Consider the following 18,605-nt stretch of genomic DNA (forward strand, 5'->3'; position numbering starts at 1 on the left):
TACCGGCATGGCTTCCTCCAAACTTGGGTCGGTCCGGGTCCTGCAAAAGGGGACTTACCGGGCCATTCCGACCTTGGAGGGCCTGGTAATTCCCTTTCGCGGGACCCGGACCCGGACCCGGCACGTCCCCATTCCCATTTGAGCCCCCATATGGTTCAATGGGAATGGGGAGGATGCTAACAACGGTCCCGTTAACAACGGGCCCGTTGTTAGCATCCCGGTCTGCTAGCGGGTCTCTCTCTGAACGTCTTGTATGGCCAGGCGTACAGAGCGGGACCCGCTGCAGAACGTTCCCCTACCGGCACCGTTCATTCCGTGGCCGCCACAGTCGTAATGAGGCCCATTGTGTGGATTTGTAGTTTTTCACAACTGTGAATACATGTGTTACAAGTCTTCGTCAAGAAATAGAGGTGGAGTTAGTACTGCCATTAGAGGGCACTGCACCCTTTTGGTACTGTACCATTATGTTGCAGGGTTACAAACCTCTAATATTATTTCCCCATTTTTGTCATTGTTCTCAAACAGCTTGTCATCCATCACTTCTTTTAATTGTACTTTTCGATCTATACAGAACACTGTGATCCACTCACACCCGTCCCTGTCAATTCCTAGCATGACCACCCTCTTGTCAGAGACCAACAATCCCTGTAAATCCAGTGACAATATTGTTCCGCCACCACCTCAGGCAACACAACTGGATGAAAGATGCAGTCTGTGGGCACTCGCCAACACTGTTTAGCAATCTGAGGCACTGACTCCACAAGCACAGTAATACCATAAATTAGCATGTCCGGGACCACATGAGTCCCGTGAACCACCTCGGCCCTTCTCATTGTGTGTATTATCAACATTGCCCTCATTGCGCACATCCCAGGTGTAAAGCAAACTATACCGCGATCTTTAAAAGATATTGTCATGTTTAATTTGCTGAGCAGGTCTCTGCCCAGCAAATTGACAGGGGAACTTTCAGTAGGGGAACCTGCACCACCTTTCTCAGTTTATGGAACCGTGGAAATAGCCCCAGAGAATCCCTGTGTGTCAAGATATTTGCCTGATAATGGGAAATTCCCTTACATGATGCATGAATTTGGTGCACCATGAATATGAACTGTTTGTCTCCTATCTGCGCCCCACCAAGGGTTCCGCTTCAGGGTGGATGGTCATTGACAAGACCGAACACGCAAGTGCTCTCTGTGGGCTGTCCTAATCGGGATATGTGTTCATTTTGGGGAACGAGAAGGGGTTACCCCCATCACTGTTGCTCCTCCAAAGGTGGCGGTAGTCGCGCTTGGTACTCTTTTGACCGGGGCAACACTGCCCTACTCTTGCTGCGGTGGGTGCATCACTTGTGTGTCCGGTGCTTGGGGTGGCTGGTTATAGGTTTGTTGTTGCTCCTGTAAATACCCTTGGTTCTGATACCATTGATACTGTTGCAGATACCCTAGTCCTTGGGGCCCTTAGCCCTGCTGCTGTGACCCATAATTATATCCCATTGCTGACATGCTCCTGCATTCCCTTGCAAAATGCCCCCACCTCAAACAAATCCAACATTGTGATGGTCCAAACCCACCCCCTCTGTGTCCAAAACCCATCCTCTTGCTCCTCAGAATCCCCCTCTTCCTTGCTGCGGTCCTCCTTACTGCCACAGTGGGCTGGGGTACTGTGGCCCCCCCCTCCCACCATCCTTGTCCTCCTTCAGTCCTTAGGTACAGAAATAGTGGAGCGCCTGACCTGCTGAGTGCTCTCTATCCCATCCACCTGTACTAGTGTCGACACAGGTGCCTGGACAACAACTTTTACCAATTTCTTTTCTACCAATTTCGCTTCCGCCATTTGATGCCTTCGGGTTGTTTCTCTATCCCGCTCTTTTGCAGTGGTGCACTATTATACTCTGTATCTCGGACCACCCCTTTGCTTCGATACCCACAATCGTATCTAATGCCTTCTGCACTTCCTTTGGCAAACCACTCTTTACGATAAATGGAATAATGGTATCGAACGATCCCACGATCCTCCTGTTTCAGCTCTCCACATCTCTTGAAATGTAAGAATAAATTTAGCTGGGTCGTCATCACCCATGATACACTGCATCAGGGACTGTAAATCAGGGGCATCTGGGAAAGCCCTTTGTTGCGCATCCCACACCTGTGCTCTTATTCTGTTGAGCGATGCTCCATTGTGTGCATGGTCCCCCACGGTTATTCTCGGATACCCAGGTTTTGCCCACATATCCCTGGCCTGGTCCCCAATTATAGCAACCATCAAACTCTTGATGAGATGATGAGATAGCGTAGCTATGGTAAACTGAGAATTACAGCGTGGAATTGTTGTGGACTTGCAAATTTCCAGCAGTGGTATGGTAAAGATAAATCCAGCAAAAACCATGAAATATTTCTTTTGCAGGAAACAATGCATATGTCATCTTTTAATATTGAGGGCTTTGTTTCCTACACTATGGAAGCTACTGGGGGTCCAAAGGGTAGGCCATCTGGTGGTTTAGCTGTACTCATAAGCAATCGTTGTAACTTTGATGTTAAGTCGCTGTTAAGAGATGATAGTTTATTGGTAATCCATCTAAAAGTTAAGGGATTTCATGATACAGCTTTAATAATTATCTGCCTTTATTGGAATAGAGCCCGTATCACCTGGGATCGAATTTTGCAAGTACTTGATGGAATATTGGAAGATATATTCTCAACTATGCAACATGTGCATATCATCTTTGGTGGCGATTTTAATTCCTCCTGTTATGGGACCAAATCTTTTGGAATGTGTATGGAAAATGGGAGTTTACCAATAACTGTGATAAATGGCAAAAAATGGGTACGGCATTTGTTAGGTTGGGACATGCAACTAGTTAAGCCCGAGCATGGATCCCCCTTGTATTCCTGGAAACGTGGTGATCGTAGCTCTTATATTGACCATTTTTTCATATCTTCTTACTTTTCTAATACATGCGAACCAACCCAAATATTAAACTTTGGTTATGGGGACCATCTTGCCATCTCTATTAGCTTAAATATGAAAGAGTGGAGTTTAGTTAAGGAAGAATCGTTGCAATTGTCGGAGACTGATAGACCTGGTCTGTCCATACGGTGGAACAGATACATTTGCAGAAAATTGATTGATAAAATCAAGAATGATGTAACTTTTCTATCTATTAATTGGAATCATGAGCTACATAAACCCGAAACGGAAGCTAAACTAAATTATATCATCCAAACAAATTTGTTAGATATAGCATATGCCCTTAGACCATCTGTTACTTGGAGTGAACATCGGCATGCTTTTGACTTAAGAATTTATAATCTAAAACTCAATAAAAAGTCTAAAATTAGGGAATTGGCGAGATTGAATTTGAGTCCCACAGTGTATGGCTTGGAAAAGAAACGTATCATGGTTTCCTTCAAGAATCAGATCAGGCTTTACGGGCATGAAATGGCCATTAAGGATAATCAGAGGATGATGCATAATATATTGGAACATGATACTAGGAATATCTGGTCTCTCATTACACATTTGCATGTTACCAGTGTCTCTTGTGAACCTTCCATTCTAGCTGCTACTTGGGTTACCTACATACGTGAAAAATATTTATTACCAAAATCATTCCGAAATATTCCTCACGTCAAATATGCAGAATTTATTTTGGAATATTGTTCATGGTCAGTTGAGGATGTGATAGATGCTATCCTCAGGCTGAAAGACACTAAAGCTTCTGGCCCCGATTATATCCCGGCATGCGTACTTAAACATGACCCGCATTTCTGGGCTCCTATCCTAAAAATTAAATTTTATTCAATTTTTGCTACTAAAAGAATTCCATTCACTTGGTGCTCCGCAATTATAGTCCCCATTTATAAGAAGAGTCCCTCCAACGATCCCCAAAATTTTAGGCCAATTGCGATTAAGGATGCCTCTGCTAAGGTTTTTTCTCAGCTTATTCTAAAATAACTTCAAGAATATTTATTTCAGAATGATACTCTGTCCAAATTTCAGACTGGTTTCCGTAAGGATATGGGGTGTACCTTGAATGCCACTATTTTATCTATTCTCCAGTGTCAAACCAAAAAAAAGGGAATTGGAGCAGTCTATATGGCTGCGATAAACCACAGTTCAGCTTTTGACACTGTTATAAGATGTCTTTTATGGAGGATTATGATCCATCTAGGGATTCCAGTACATCTGGTGGCGTTGATAGCCTTACTACACGCCAACACAAATTATATGGTTCGTGTTAATAAAATAGGAACCCTTACAGATCAAATCCCTACTGAAATTGGACTGAAACAGGGTTGCTCTATGGCCGCGATATTATTTAATATTTATCTCTCTCAAATTGAAACTCTCTGGAAAGACATAACATGCTATCTGGCTAAACTTGGGCATCTCAAACTGAACTGTATTAGTTTCGCAGACGATTTATTATTCCTTGATAGAACCCTGTTTGGGTTACAGAACAAGCTGGATGCATTTCATCTTTTTGCAGAGGAACGTAATTTGAAAATAAATTGGGCTAAATCTAAAATTTTGGTTTTTGCGGATGGGAAGAAAAATATGAAAAAGTATGATTGGGTAATTGGTATGGAAAAACTAAAGGTGGTTAAAGAACTGCATTATCTTGGTTACTCTATTACTGATCTGTATTCTAAGATATGGTGGTCTAAACTGTTAAGGGAAAGAACTAAACCCTTGATATCTCAAATGAGCATATTATTCTCTGATACCAATCATTCAGTTTTATTTGCTGAAGATCGAACCTTGTATATTATACATCCTCGATTCGTGTATGTTTGATATGGAGGATGTTCTTGACATGATTCAAGGGCAAATGTGGAAAAAGGTTCTGGGTATTGCTAGATCTGTTACAAATGCAATTATTCTCCATGAAATAGGATTGTTGCCATTGTCTGCCAAGTGGAATTGGAGACGTTTGAATAACTACAGAAAGATGTTAAATCCACCTAGGAACTCACTCTATGGTGATCTTGGTCAAATAATAGAACATGGTTCCTTATTGGAATTAGGTAACTTTACTAAGAAAATGTATGACATTTTAGAAATCACAAATATTCCTAAAGAAGACTTTTTACTGTGTCTACCTGCAAACAAACGTAAATTCCAACTCTTGGCTTGGTGTCGGCAATCTGACCAAATTGGTAACTTTAAGATGTTTAAAGAATATGCGCCATTTAGAAGGAAAATGGGGGTTTTACCCAGGTATTTGTTTCAATTTCCTAATTTTTTAGAAAGGAACTTATATATGCGGTTCCGTTTGAACCAATTTCCTACTTTTGAGCGAATTCAGAGCTGGGTTGATAAAGGTGTGAAGTTTGATAGACAAGGTGCAGATTGCAGGTTTTGTCAAATATATGGTGTCACTGAATCGCTGAAACATTTGGTAACTGTAACGCTCACCTGATTCCCACGGAGGCGCGGCTCTGAAGATGGACTGGAAGGGCCCCTCTATTCTGGCTTCTCTGGCTCGCAAGAATACCCTCCTGTACGTGGAAAGGGAGTATTACCAACTGGCGGAAATAATGTTCAAGCCTCCCACTCCCATCCAACCCTCCACGAAACCTCTTCCACGGTTCCCCGTGAAGCCTCACCTTAGGGTTTGGAATGGTGAGCTCTCCGTCCTGCTTCAGATGCAGGGGCGCGTTGAAACCCAGTTACTTCACTGGATTGAGGGTTGATGGAGTTCAGGTAAGCTTGACTGTTCAGGTAAGGCGCTGTAATAGTTCTGTTCAAAAGTTCAAGCTCTTTAATTATGTCCGTTGTCTTATTGCAGCAAGCGCTAATGCTCATGTCCTTTTCCCCTTAGGGGCCGGGGTTCGGATGCCGGAGAAATGGCGCCGACCCGAAGTGAAGCGTGCCGCTTCAGTAAATGGCAGGTAAGTTCCGGATGAGCGCTCAGGTAATGTCTTTACAAACGCTCAACAATGACTTTGTCTTTTTTCCCCATAGGGGCCGGGGTCCGGAGATGCCAGGAAGCGGCAGGACCCGAAATGCAGAGGGAAATATCCAACAGGTAAGTCTTAAAAGGAAACTGAGCTTTCCTTATTCCTTTTCTCCCTCTCACCTTTGTTCTTGTCTTTTTTCCTCTAGGCACCGGAACGTAGCTGAATCCGGAAGATCGCTGCTGAAGATGGAAGCGCCTTGCCAAGGTGAGTGAAATGCAGCGCTGCAGCGATCGAAACAAAATGCTTTAAAAAAGATGTCTTCCTTTTCAGGATCGTCAGTGAAGTGACTCCGGAATGCAGATTTAGCAGGTAAGGGCTTTTCTTCACCTAATCTCTCCTTTCTCCCCTTTCTCCCCTTGCAGGTGTTCCAGGGTGCTGGCAGGCGTGGCTGAAGTCAGGATGCAGGAGCAGACACGGTGAGCGTCCAGCTGCTAGGTGCAGAACAACGCGAAGCACGTGTGGCTGATCGGGAGTGGTTTAAATAGCCTTGGAAGAAGTTCCTTTTATGTATCCTTCCACCAATCAGGTATGTATCCTTTCCCGACCACACCCAGGTGGTGAAGTAGTCCCACAGGTAAAGTAGTCCCATTCAGGCCTCAAGAGGGCCTGGATGAAGCAGCATGGTCTGCATCAGGTAAGTGTGCACCCAAGCACTTAAACACATATCCTCTCTTATGAGCCTGGCGCCTAAGGCGCCAGGACTGGGGGCCCCTATAAGCCTGGCACCTAAGGCGCCAGGACTGAGTCCAAAGGGTCCCGACTTGGGCCCGCTGGGACTTCCCAGGGGAAAATGATGTCTGCCTCTGGGGTTGCTGGGCCCGGCCTGGCTCCTTAGAGGCAGGCATCATGACAGTAATCTATTGTAAACACTTCGATGAAGTAAGAAATAGACATCTAAGAAGCTACTTGCATTCTGATACCGAATTCTCCAAACTAACCTTATGGAATAGGTGTATGTGGGGTACAGTTGTAAGTTACTTATCAATCTGACTAATTTTTTAAAGGTCATAATGAAAGCTATTTCTGCACAAAATGAATTAATGTAAATCGAAGTAATTTTATATTTTGTTGTCTTGTAATATGTAATGAATTGAGAATTTATACTGTTATATGTTTTCTTCTTTTAAACAAACAAAAATGTGTTATAAAATTGTAAAGTTTCTATTTTGAATCAAACACAATAAAAAAAAAATACTCTTGATATCACCCACTGCAAGGGGCACCCCTGCTGTTTGATTTTCAAACTCATATGTCCACTTATTTGCCCTTGCTGTCAGCTGTGGGAGAGCCTTAATCAAGTTGTTTTTATCCATCTGTGGCCAGGGCACATACTGTGCCCTCCCTGCCCCCTTATGTATGAGGGGCATCTCCGTCTTGGCACCACTTCCCACACACTTCTTCATACTTCACCTTTTCCTTGCCAATGCCATCCGGCTCGCCCTATTCCTCAGCCTGCTCCCACCCCCAACGAGCCTCCTACGTGGGGGGCATTCTCAACTGCCTCTTCGCCCCCTCCTTCTTCACCCATTCCCTCTTCAAATGTGCTATTGTTGTCCTCCCTCTCATCGTTTCCCAACACGTATTTTCCTGTCAAAAGAGTGTCCAGTCACCCTTGCTACTCTCCTTCTTAACACATAAACTTCTTATTCCTTCATTATCCATCCTGAGCAGCAACTCCCCTGATCTCCATTTTCTCGATCTTTGTTCCGACACCCCTATATCCCTCACTTCTCTTGAAGATGCCGTCATCCTGTTCAGCTCTGCTAGCAGCTCTGTCACCACTTCTTGAAACTCTCTTGACCTGACACCCGCAGATGTTGATACTTCAGGTAGGTGTGCATATGTGGTTGGGGGAGTGGTAGCCTGCAGTGTTACTCATGCTGAAGGTGTCCCTTCCACGGTGGGCACATAGTTTGTATTTGTGTATCCATCTGAGGGACCCGCTGTCAAGGGATATAATCCCCCGCGCTCTGCTGGCACCCCACCCTCTCCTTCTCCCTTCCTACACCTTCCATCTTTCTGCATCTGTGCTCCTGCTCCGTCCCCTTGGTCCTCTGTGTCCTCAAACCTTTGCCAGACGTCTAAAATGTCTTTTCTCTTCTGTAGCTGTTTCCGCTTATAATTACCTACTAATAATGCGTGCATGTGTTCCAAGACGCTCTTATTGTGAGAGCCCGGCTCTGGCCACAGGCAGGACATCCCCCGTCCTCCTGTCTCTGCGATCCACAGCTTATGGTATTTCTCCACCCTGTCATGATACTATCGTGGTGTTCCTCCCCCCATGCTAGTGCTCTCTATGTCTTACTAACCCTGCAAAGCCCTGGAGTGGTGTGTCGCTAACAATCTCTGCCTTAATGTCAGCAAGACGGAGATTCTTCTCATCGGCACACCTGCACCCTCCATTCCTGTCACTGGGCCTCATTACGACCCAGGCGGTAAGTTACCGCCTGGGCCGTGACTTTACCACCATGGCGTAAACTATGTTTACGCCATGGTGGTTGGCGGACTTACCGCCCCATTCCGACCTTGGTGGGGCGGTAAGTCCCCAATCCCCATTTACCCTTCCCCATTCCCATTTTTGCCCCATAGGGCATAATGGGAGTGGGGAAGGCGTTAATTACGCCACCGTAAATTACGGTGGCGTAATTAACTCCATGGTCCCTTAGCGCCATGGATTTTAAGCAGGTGTTAAGTCCGCCATGGCGCTAAGGGACCTCGTACTCAGGCGGTAAGGGTCGGCGCTGTTAACGCCGCCGTAAAACCCTTACCGCCTGAGTCGTAATGAGGCCCACTCGCTGGCCAACCTCCCTTGGCCCCCTTCCTGCACCCACCTGTGAGGCTAAGATCCGCGGGGTCCTCTTCGACTCCACACGTTCCATTTCTCCTCACATCTCTGACGTTTCTAAGAAGTCAAACTACAAACTGCACCTGCTCAGGGGTATTCTTCCTTTTCTCTCCTTCCCCCAGAAGCTCACTGTCTCTAGAGCTCTGTTTCTCTCTAGGCTGGACTGCTACAACAGCCTCTTTCTAAATCTGCCTGCTTCTACTCTACGCCCTCTGCAACTCATCCAGAACAGGACTGCGAGACTTGTCCTTGGCCTCAAGCCCAGGGATTGTATCTCTCCAGCACTGGAATCTCTGCATCGGCTCCCAGTGGCAGCAAGCATTAAGTTCAAGACCCTCTGCATTGTCCACAAAGCCCTCTGGGGCCTGGGTCCTCATTACCTCCAACTCTCTTTATAAATACCTTCCTACTCGAGCCCTTCGCTTCTCCACCTCGAACTCCCTCAGGGTCAGTCGCTTCTCCAAGCAACGAGTTGGTGGTAGATCTCTTTCATTGGCTGGGGCCTCCCTCTAGAACAGCTTCCTTGCCTCTTTGAAACTTGCGGAGAACCGTCTCCGGTTCCAGAAGCACCTCAAGACCTTCCTCTTTGCTTCTACCTTCTCTCTTGCTCTCCCCTGCTGATTTCCTGTCTTATACTGCACTGGTCACCTGGCTACCCTCTGAATTCAGGCCCAGGTCCCTACCCACCCAGTTGAACACCCGCACTGCCTCCCGGCAACCCTTGCACTTGTGTCTCAATCTGTAACCCTACAGTCCCACTACCTGCACTTTTGGACACCTGCTGTCTGTACTTACCCTGGCACCTGCCACCTGCTGGCTGCACTTCTTGTTATTGTTTTGTTCCCATGTACAGCACTGCCCCCTCCCCTGTCCACTGCCACTTTTCCCCTCTCCCCTCCCCTGCACTTGTGTGATCTCAATGTAACTTGGCCTAGTAAGATTGTTGTCTCTGTCCTCCCTCTGTTCCCCTTCCTTGTCTCGTCGCGCCTTGAAACACTTGTGTATAGGCGTGTTACAAATGCCATATCATAATGTGCCACGCACGCTGCCGCTGCTTATTACATGCTTATTACATAAAAGAGAAAATCGACTCCCACCCTTCTCTGTCCCCCTCCCTCACGTACACACACTTCTTCAACCCACCCAGCGACACACACAATTGATGCCATTCCTATGGCCTGTTCTTTATCTAATAAACACGAATACAATAAACTAAAATAAGCTAAAATAACAACCACTACTTGTTCCAGCCACTACTTCTACAAGACCACTACTTGTATTCCTATATTGCTCTTTTAAATAATATATTTTATCGTGGTACCACCTTCCCTCCTCTTCCGAGGAGAGTCTCCCTGCCTTACCTTTGCTTTACGATGCTTTACCGAAATAATCTCTTCACAATACAAACACTAATAAGAAATAACACAATCCACACCCAGGCCACATCAACGACCTGGCTCTCCACGTGCTCACACCTCTCACACTTCCCCATGCACCTGTCCCCTACTCATTATCGCTTTCAAGAGTCTACTCACGTGGCGTGCTTACCCGAACTCCTCCGTCACAGGGTTCCAAAACCGACCTACACTCTCCTCAGAGCCACATCCCATTTCAAAGAGCAGAGAGGACTTCTCCTAAAATGGCTCCTGCTAAACCACTCGGTACACATGTTTTTTTGGGACAGGTCGCTGTAGGTGGGTGTGGCTCCTTCTGGAGAAGTGGCCTGGAAGCCTCTGCAAATACGGGGGGCACTGAGATCACGTCGGGGTCACCAATTGAAGGCAAGTCGCAAAACGCTCACACCAGAGAGAATACAAGCCTCTAGGAAAGAAAGACCCAAATCGATCTTGTAAGGATAAGTTTTAATCTTGCACAAATATGAGAGCAACAGTAAATAACTCTGCTGCTAAGCACGTTCTGCCTAAAAAGGGTACAAGCATATGCTTAAGAAGAGACACATTGTCATCATGACGCAATACATATAGTAAAGCATGGCTGGTTGGTGTGCACCTAAACAGGATCCGCCTACAGCATAAGGGATGCCAGGTCATTGGTTCCAGCCCAGTCCATCTGTCTTCCATCACGTGGGTGCTGCATAGATCATCTTCTTCTCACCGACGAAGGTCAAAGACAAATTAACTACACTCCTAACACAATGCTACTTTATCATTATACTGTGCCCCTGGCAGGCTTTAGGACTGGCACAAAGGAGAAATGGCGCACTCTAACCTCCACACGCACATTTCACTCTTCCCTTCCGCGCCATCCGTCTCCAAATTCTCGCCCTCGGTTTGAACTATAATTTATCGCTTCCAGCTCCTCGCAATACAAATCATATGATTGTAGCTTAAAAACGTGCAATGTCCATCCAACATTTCAGGACTTTTTACTTTAGGGTTGATGGTCAAAGGGCACCTGGTGTCATAGAATTCAGGGATCTTGAGGTTTAGTCAGTTATATGGGCTATAACTCATGGTCGCCTGGGGCTGCGCCAGGTCAGGTTTTCGCCAGTGTGAGACAATATGCACACCAGGCACTGGTCTATGATTGCAGCCTTGTAGGGCACATGTCTCCTTGCAGATAGAAAAAACATCTTTGCAACACTGTTAGAACAATGGATGAGATTTGACGTTTGGGGGTGTGGTTGTCCTCATGGGAGCTCAGGCATGGCTGGAGATTTCCTGCATCCCACAATTAGAGCCTAGTCCATGAAATGCTGAATTTGCCATGCATGCCTTGTTTCCAAACTATGGTTACTAACATCTACACAGAATGCACTAACATCTGTACAAAATGGCAATCTTGCTTGCACCTTGGGCTTTACTATGTAGGTTGATTATACTGGGGTGGGGTTCAACCCTCCAAAAGGAGGGTTGGACAGGGTTGCACTTCCCAACAACAGGATTCTCAAAATAGCAACTAAACAAGCTGGTTGCAGGCAGGGTACAGAGGCAAAAGGTAGAAAAAAGACAGCCAGGTAAGAAGGCAGCTTGAAAGAGCAAGGAAGGAGAATCTGGGATCAGAGAGACTGGAAGCCAAAAGGAAGGGAACGTAGAGGCAGCCAAAAAGGTAGGAAACTGGCAAAAGAAAAGGAACACAGAGATCTGAAAAGCAGATCTGAACGGAGCTCAAGGAAACCCAGTACTGAAGGGAGCATTGAGATGCACTGAACAGCTGACAACAGGCATCTAAATAGCTGCTGGTGTGCTGCGCTCAGAATGCATCGTCATGGCAACCAACAACGCTCGGCCTATGGCGTGCGTGCAGTGTCTGGGGGCGTGTCTTCCGCCTTTTCATTGTCGGAAGAACATGGCGGCACTCTGCATTGCCTGCCTCACTGTGTTGGTCGTGGAGTTGCCAGGAACGCACACCCACAGACAAAGCCGAAGTGCCAGGTGCAGACCGCTAGATTCGATAGACACCCCAAGAAAAGGTAAATGTTCAAACTGTTGTATGCCACGCAGCAGTCATCACAGGTGGGTTCTTCCAACTATCATCGGTTCACCTTCTTATTGAGTCGATTCCTTAGCTGAGATAGTATAGCTATGTCAGTGTTCATGCAGTGTGCACCACCAACCATGGGTTATATTGATTGGTTTTCTTCATAGTACTACTTGCATGTGGTACTCATTCATAGACTCTCTGTTCCTTGGGAGCATGAGGCTTTCACTTTGGTGCTGCAACACAAGACTGTGGATACAGAAGAGACCTGCCCAGGTCATCACACTACAGGCAGTGTTCCGCAGCGCACTGCGTCTCCATTGCCCAGCCCCTAGACTCCACCATGGGACTTCATCCCAGTGCTCTAGAAGCTTGTAAGATAGCTTCCTTGATAAGCAAATTGTCAAAGTGCTTCACCTGCAGTAATATCCCTTTCATTCTAGGATTTTATGAAGAGGACAGTTTCTAGTAGTGCTCTCTGGCGAATATTGTTACGTTGATCTGGATTTCTGTAGACTTTGAATTAGGCCACTGAGTCTCAGCGATTCCAGTGAGGCTGTCAGTGACTGCGTAGTGTGCGAATGAGCGCTTGAGGATCCAATGTGTTGGAGGTTGCAGAGAACTCAAGGGATACCAGGCGGCAAGGGATACCAGGCGGCAAGGGTCCTCATCATGGTGGCAGTCTCTATGCTGCATTTTTGTATGATGCCAGATTGGAATCCTGTGGCAGGTGGGTAGCAAAGTGTCCTTGCAGGTGATTAGCTGCATTCTTTGAGAGTTCTTGCCAGTGAAAGGAAGGTGTGCAATGGGATGATGATTGCGGAGGTCATCGAGGTTTTGTGTTCATCCGGGAATCGGGATATTGGGAAATCTTCCTTTACATGTGACAAACAAGTTTCACTGTAATGTACATGTTACGTGCCGAGTTCCGCAGATGTAATTTCACGCGCAGCTTGCTTCTCTATGCTTCTCGGGTCATGATTGGGTTCTACTGGGAGTTGTGGCATCATCACAGTGGGATTAAAGACAGGAACTTGGGTTGCTTTAGAACAGGATCGTAAAATATCATACGTGTGATACATTGTGAGACATGTGACATGTATTTTAACTCTGGTGATCTTTGACCTATTGCTCTGGGAATCTCCAGCCATTTTGAAGATTGCATCAATGCAAAGTAAATCCCATAGGGATGACCGTAGCACATGCAACATGTTAACACATTGCGTTCCTGGCTACATCTTCCCTGCTCGTGTTTTATGAAAATATGTCAATACATACTCGTTCCCATATATTGGGATATTCCATGATTATCAATTAGTGTAAATGTTGATTTGACCTTGTCACGCTTCCTGTTCCCCAGGTCAGACTTCCCAAAGACCACTGTGTTGTAAAGAAAACATGATATAGTGAACCCAGGTTTTATTATTCATTGAATTGTTTAGGGACTTTTAATGATTGGCGCGTTGAGTACTCTAATGGGCAACTGCAATGGATTTGCAGAAAGTAAGGTAAACATGGCATGTGACAGCAACTTTTGATGTGCTTTGCCTCTCACTATACACAATAGCTGTGCTTTAGGTCGGTTTCCTCTTCCCTCTGTGCCTGGCCCATAACCCTGCAATGTTAGTAACCGGGGTGCAGTGCATGGCCCTCAAGAAATGCCCCAGGGTAACTAGTAAGCTGTAACTCGGGGCGCCCCTGGCTTCCCCAAAAGTGTCATCATGTTAAAGTCAGCATAGCCTAGGAGCTCCATAGATTTCTCAAAATGACGATTTTCATTTCTCCCTCACGTTCTTTCTAGGAAATGGTCCGCGGGTAGCCCTGATAACTGGAAGGGTTCTGAGCACTGCGCTCATTTACTGAAGGACGGGAGATGGAACGACTGTGACTGCCCTTCGCTTTTTAAGTGGATCTGTAAAAAACCCTTTGCAGTCTGATGGGTTTTCTCGGCACCCGGATTTCAAAGCTGCAGCGCCATCATTACTTCTGACATATTTTGCTATTTACAACCTACCTTCTTTGTTTATATTCTACAGCTTTCCCTCCAGTGCTCTCCGAATGTTGCTGGTGTGTCCCCAATAAGATTATTAAGTCTATGTGTCCAACCCTTGGTGCCAGGCGACCTGCATTTCATTGCTACTGGCCATTTTACACTCACCGTTGCATTGACAGATCAGTGCAAATAATGTTGTTTTTGATCAGGTTGCTTAGTTCGAATGTCAGCACAAAATTACCCGGCACCCGGGACATTAAAATGACATGGTCAACGTAGAGAGTCACACAACAGCATGTGTGCATGGCCTGTGGGGTCACCAGGGCCAAACAGGTCTGCATGTAGCGGCACAAGTTAATAAATGTTACTAGGCACTTGACAGAAAGAGCCAAGCACTCCCTGCATCCAAGACCCACCAGCCCCTGCAAGCAAAGCTCCTGTCTGACAAAGGGGACATGAGTGCAGTGGCTGGGCTCTGAGCGCAAGAGTGCACGTATGCAAGCCTTGCGTGCGTGACCAAACCGCAAAGGCATTGCGGCGAGCACGCTACCCTCTTGGTGCTGGATGTGTGCTAAAAGCCGATGCAATTTGAAATGATAATTTTACATTTTTCAAACTTTGTTTTAAATACGAATATGGAAAAACAACGATAGAAACACTGATGCTTTACATGGAAACGTCAGCTTGGTAAAGGTGGCAGGAACAGCTGCATCCCAGAGCATCCAATGAGCACCAGTGATACTAGCAGGCATCATCCATCTGTCACTACGGCAGGAAGACCACAAATCTGAAGAATGTCCAGGTTGTCAGAAAGTGTAGGTATTTGCACAGAGCATCCATTTCGTGATTTTCCCCTCCCACCATGTTATTGCACTTGGCATACGCACTTGCTTCGCACACATGAATTAAAGGTTTAGTGATATATCGGTATTTCAAACAGACAAATCCAATAGAGATGCTGATGTCTTAATTACCTTCAAATTCATGTCTTGAATTACTGGAGTTTTAGAGGTTATCAATGTTTTCTTAGTCACTTGCTATTAGTACCGAACTTCGGCTTCGAGTAAGTATTCGGCTGAATTCCGGCTCAAAAAAAGCTATTCGACCTCGGCCGAATAGTTTGTCATTCTCATTTGAATACAATGCAACAAGGACTCAGTAAGGCAAATATTACTGAATAGAATTACAGCAGGCACTTAGCCACAGGACCAGACAAATTGCTATCACACAGCTGTAAAATATCTTATATTGTAATCTGCTCTTTAGGGCATGTTTTGTTACAGATTCTTAGACATAAAAGGTGCTCACCTTTTATACTTAGCCAACCACAATACAGGAAAATCTTTTCTTTTGGCAAATGTTTATATGCATTGTGCACTTTCTTCAGTTGGAAAAGACAAAGTGAAAGAAATGTGCATATTCCACTTAAGGATACATTCAGTTCCTGTCATGTCACTTCCCATTGCGTACGTCATAGTCCCCCTCCCCCCCTTTTCATTTTATAAGGACTTGAGGCATGAGTTTAAAATGATCTGATATTTTATCAGGAATGATAAGGTGTATGTATTTGTGTATTGGCAAGGATAAGTGAAAAGTGAGCAGCATTTGTTCCTGTGGGCTATGCCCATGTAGAAACATTAAGAATTCACAATAGCTAGTGGAGAGCAGCAGGGCTTGGTTATGTCAGGCAGGTAATATGCCCCCACCTAACACGCACATTTATGTTGGGTAATCTCGCCAATTCCAAAGTGGGCCAGTGTGTGACAGCGGGTAAAGATAGGTGTGAGGACTCTGTATGAGACAGAGAGCTGTGCTCTGTTAGTGAAATTTGTAGGATATAGAGTTGGGAGATCCCGAGAATTCCTGGGATGGGCAAAGTCACGGCCCAGCCTTAAGTCCGGCTTTGCTCCAAGTGGCAAATGTGGCCTGAACCGGCAAAATGAGCATGTAAGTCTTGGAACCAAAGACACCATTGCTGACACTCTGCCCGCATACAGTACAAACCCCCATTACTGGCATCCTGCCTTCCAAACACCCCCACCAACTTCCTACTTGGGGCCTGCCATCCTCTAACACAAATACCATATATGGTATTCCACCTCCCACCCCAACAACACAAATCCCATACCTAAAATTCTGCTTGCCCATCTCTACTAAACATAAATACCTGCATGACCTACCACCTCCGCAGACCACGCAGAGAGACAACACCCTACACCTACTCGGAGCAATCAGACAATGAAGGCAACCAGAGCCAGAAAATGATTCTGCTTTAACGAGGAATAAAACAAATAAAGTATCAGGTGTTAGTGATTAAATTGCCTTGATGCCTTGTTGTTTTACAAAACATAGGACTATTCCTCTGAAATGTTTCCTTTAAAGCGTTTTTAATTTGGTTTGACAAGTGGCAGTGGGTTCAACTCTGACATAAAGTAATTCTCTAAACAAATGTGCATTTAAGGCCTTTCTGTCTAGTTAATATATGAAAGGGATTCGGAAATGTGCTTTGGCTCTCCTAAATGTTAAACCCCTTCACACGCTTGTTTCTCAAAATAAGCATTTTGCTCTTTTGACAAACATATTAACAGCAGGTCTAGGTACTGCCAAGGTGACAAAGGACCAGACCCGGCTGAGACACACCTTTCCATCAGCACGAGTGATTGTGGACCATTGTTTACTCAGAAATGGGTGAAAGTCATAAGTGCTGTTTAATCACTTCTAGCAGCTTTTGAATGCAGGGGCAAGAGGGATACCGGAAGCGTTTAGGAGAAGGGGCCAGGTCAGACTATCCTTTTCTAAACAAATGGGTGTAAACGCCACAGGGAAGCCATCAGCATGAACGCAACTGGACGAGGGAGTGGAGACAGGACGATCTTGCAAAGCTCACTTTCAAACCCACCAGATGTCTGCAGTTCACTATATGGGGCAGATTTCACACCTGTCTATGCTTTATATATATTGCTATGTAGTAAAATGTGAGGCTTGTGAAATTACCCTTTGAAGAATGAAAGGCTGAATCGTGCGAGACCTGCAAGCCACTCTGATTAATTCAGGGTTGCGGCTGCTTTAACACAACAGACTATACAAGCAGCTTTCTTTATTGCCAAAAGAAATCAAAACAAAACAAAAACAGCACTACACAGGCAAAAAGATGAAATTGACAAAAGCAACAGCAAATTTGGTGGACAATTGCAGCAAATATGTTGGGCAGAATAGGACTATGTTTCGATCAAGTATGAACTAAATGTTAAAGTATATTTTAGTGCTGCTATAATTTGTTTATTTGTTTTGGTGGCCATCAGAGTTACATAAACAAACTTCCCATATGTATGATCCCAGATTGGTACATTTCTTGTATTTCTTTTTAATGTAATGAATAGTTAGAACTGATGTGAAAATCAATTGTAATAAATGAACGGGTGCTTACCCATTCACCAAACACCAACAGCCTCTCTGGGAGAGTCCTCTCCTTTGTTTGGCCTCTGAGGGGGTGGGGTGAATAGTTGTGAGATGGAGTTCACGCATTTCTGATTTCCTCTTGACCTGTGTCCAGCATGAGCCGACCTAAACCATTTTATAAATTTCTATGTGAGCTGCAAAGAAGTTTCAAGACTCCACTGCATCAATTTTGCAACTAAATGGAGAATGCAATGTGTCTGATTCACAAAGGCAGTTGCAAATTGCAATATACATGTGTTCACTGCAATCGAGGCCTTTTGTAGGTGTGAAGCCTCCTACTTTGACTGGCACTGGTTTTGAATATGCAACCACCTTCTGTACATTTGTTCCTTTCATTTTGATTAAATCTGCTTTTTTTCTGACTTTTATACTTTAAATAAAGATGCTGCATTGATTACAATGAAAAGAAATAAAAGTATATAATGTATTTAAAATGGTAATTTTTTTTAATAAGTGTGTTTTTTCAAGTTTGGCTTTGGCCGAATAGTTGACAAACTATTCAGTATTCGGCTGAATACTAAATATGCCGTTTGGCACGGTGGTCAGTAATTTTTTCGAAAAAGAATGTCGAATGACAATTTTTTCGAAAAAATAATGTCGAAAACAAAAGTAAAATTCTGTTTTTTTAAATTATATATTTATTTTGGGGTCCGGGAGTAAAACAAAATGGGTAAAAAAAAAAAGGGGGGGGGTTTGGGGGTGAACCCCCCCATTTAGAATAAATAACGTATTAAAAAATTTAAAAAAAAATCGACATTGAAATGACTTTCGACATTTTTGCATTCGAAAAAATGACTATAAACCGTTTGCCACAGCCCTAATATTAGTTTGATCACATTCATTTATCGTGTAAACCCCCATCTGATTTCCTGGAAGGTTCCTCTCGTGGTAATTCTATGATATA

At 44.9% G+C, this 18,605-nt stretch overlaps 1 protein-coding gene across 1 annotated transcript in view; it reads left to right on the forward strand.

Moving 5' to 3' along the window:
- Positions 1 to 18,141, forward strand: part of LOC138516896 (C-type lectin domain family 4 member F-like) — a 333,064-nt gene extending 314,923 nt beyond the window's left edge. Inside the window, exon 8 of the mRNA XM_069632350.1 lies at positions 14,051 to 18,141. Within this exon, the coding sequence (XP_069488451.1) occupies positions 14,051 to 14,186 (136 nt within the window). The 3' untranslated portion in view covers positions 14,187 to 18,141. The remainder of the gene's footprint in view (positions 1 to 14,050) is intronic.
- Positions 18,142 to 18,605: the final 464 nt, after the last annotated feature.

This window comes from Ambystoma mexicanum, chromosome 6q (assembly GCF_040938575.1).
Source record: "Ambystoma mexicanum isolate Mex_15411 chromosome 6q, UKY_AmexF1_1, whole genome shotgun sequence".
In the NCBI taxonomy this organism is placed as follows: Eukaryota; Metazoa; Chordata; class Amphibia; order Caudata; family Ambystomatidae; genus Ambystoma; species Ambystoma mexicanum.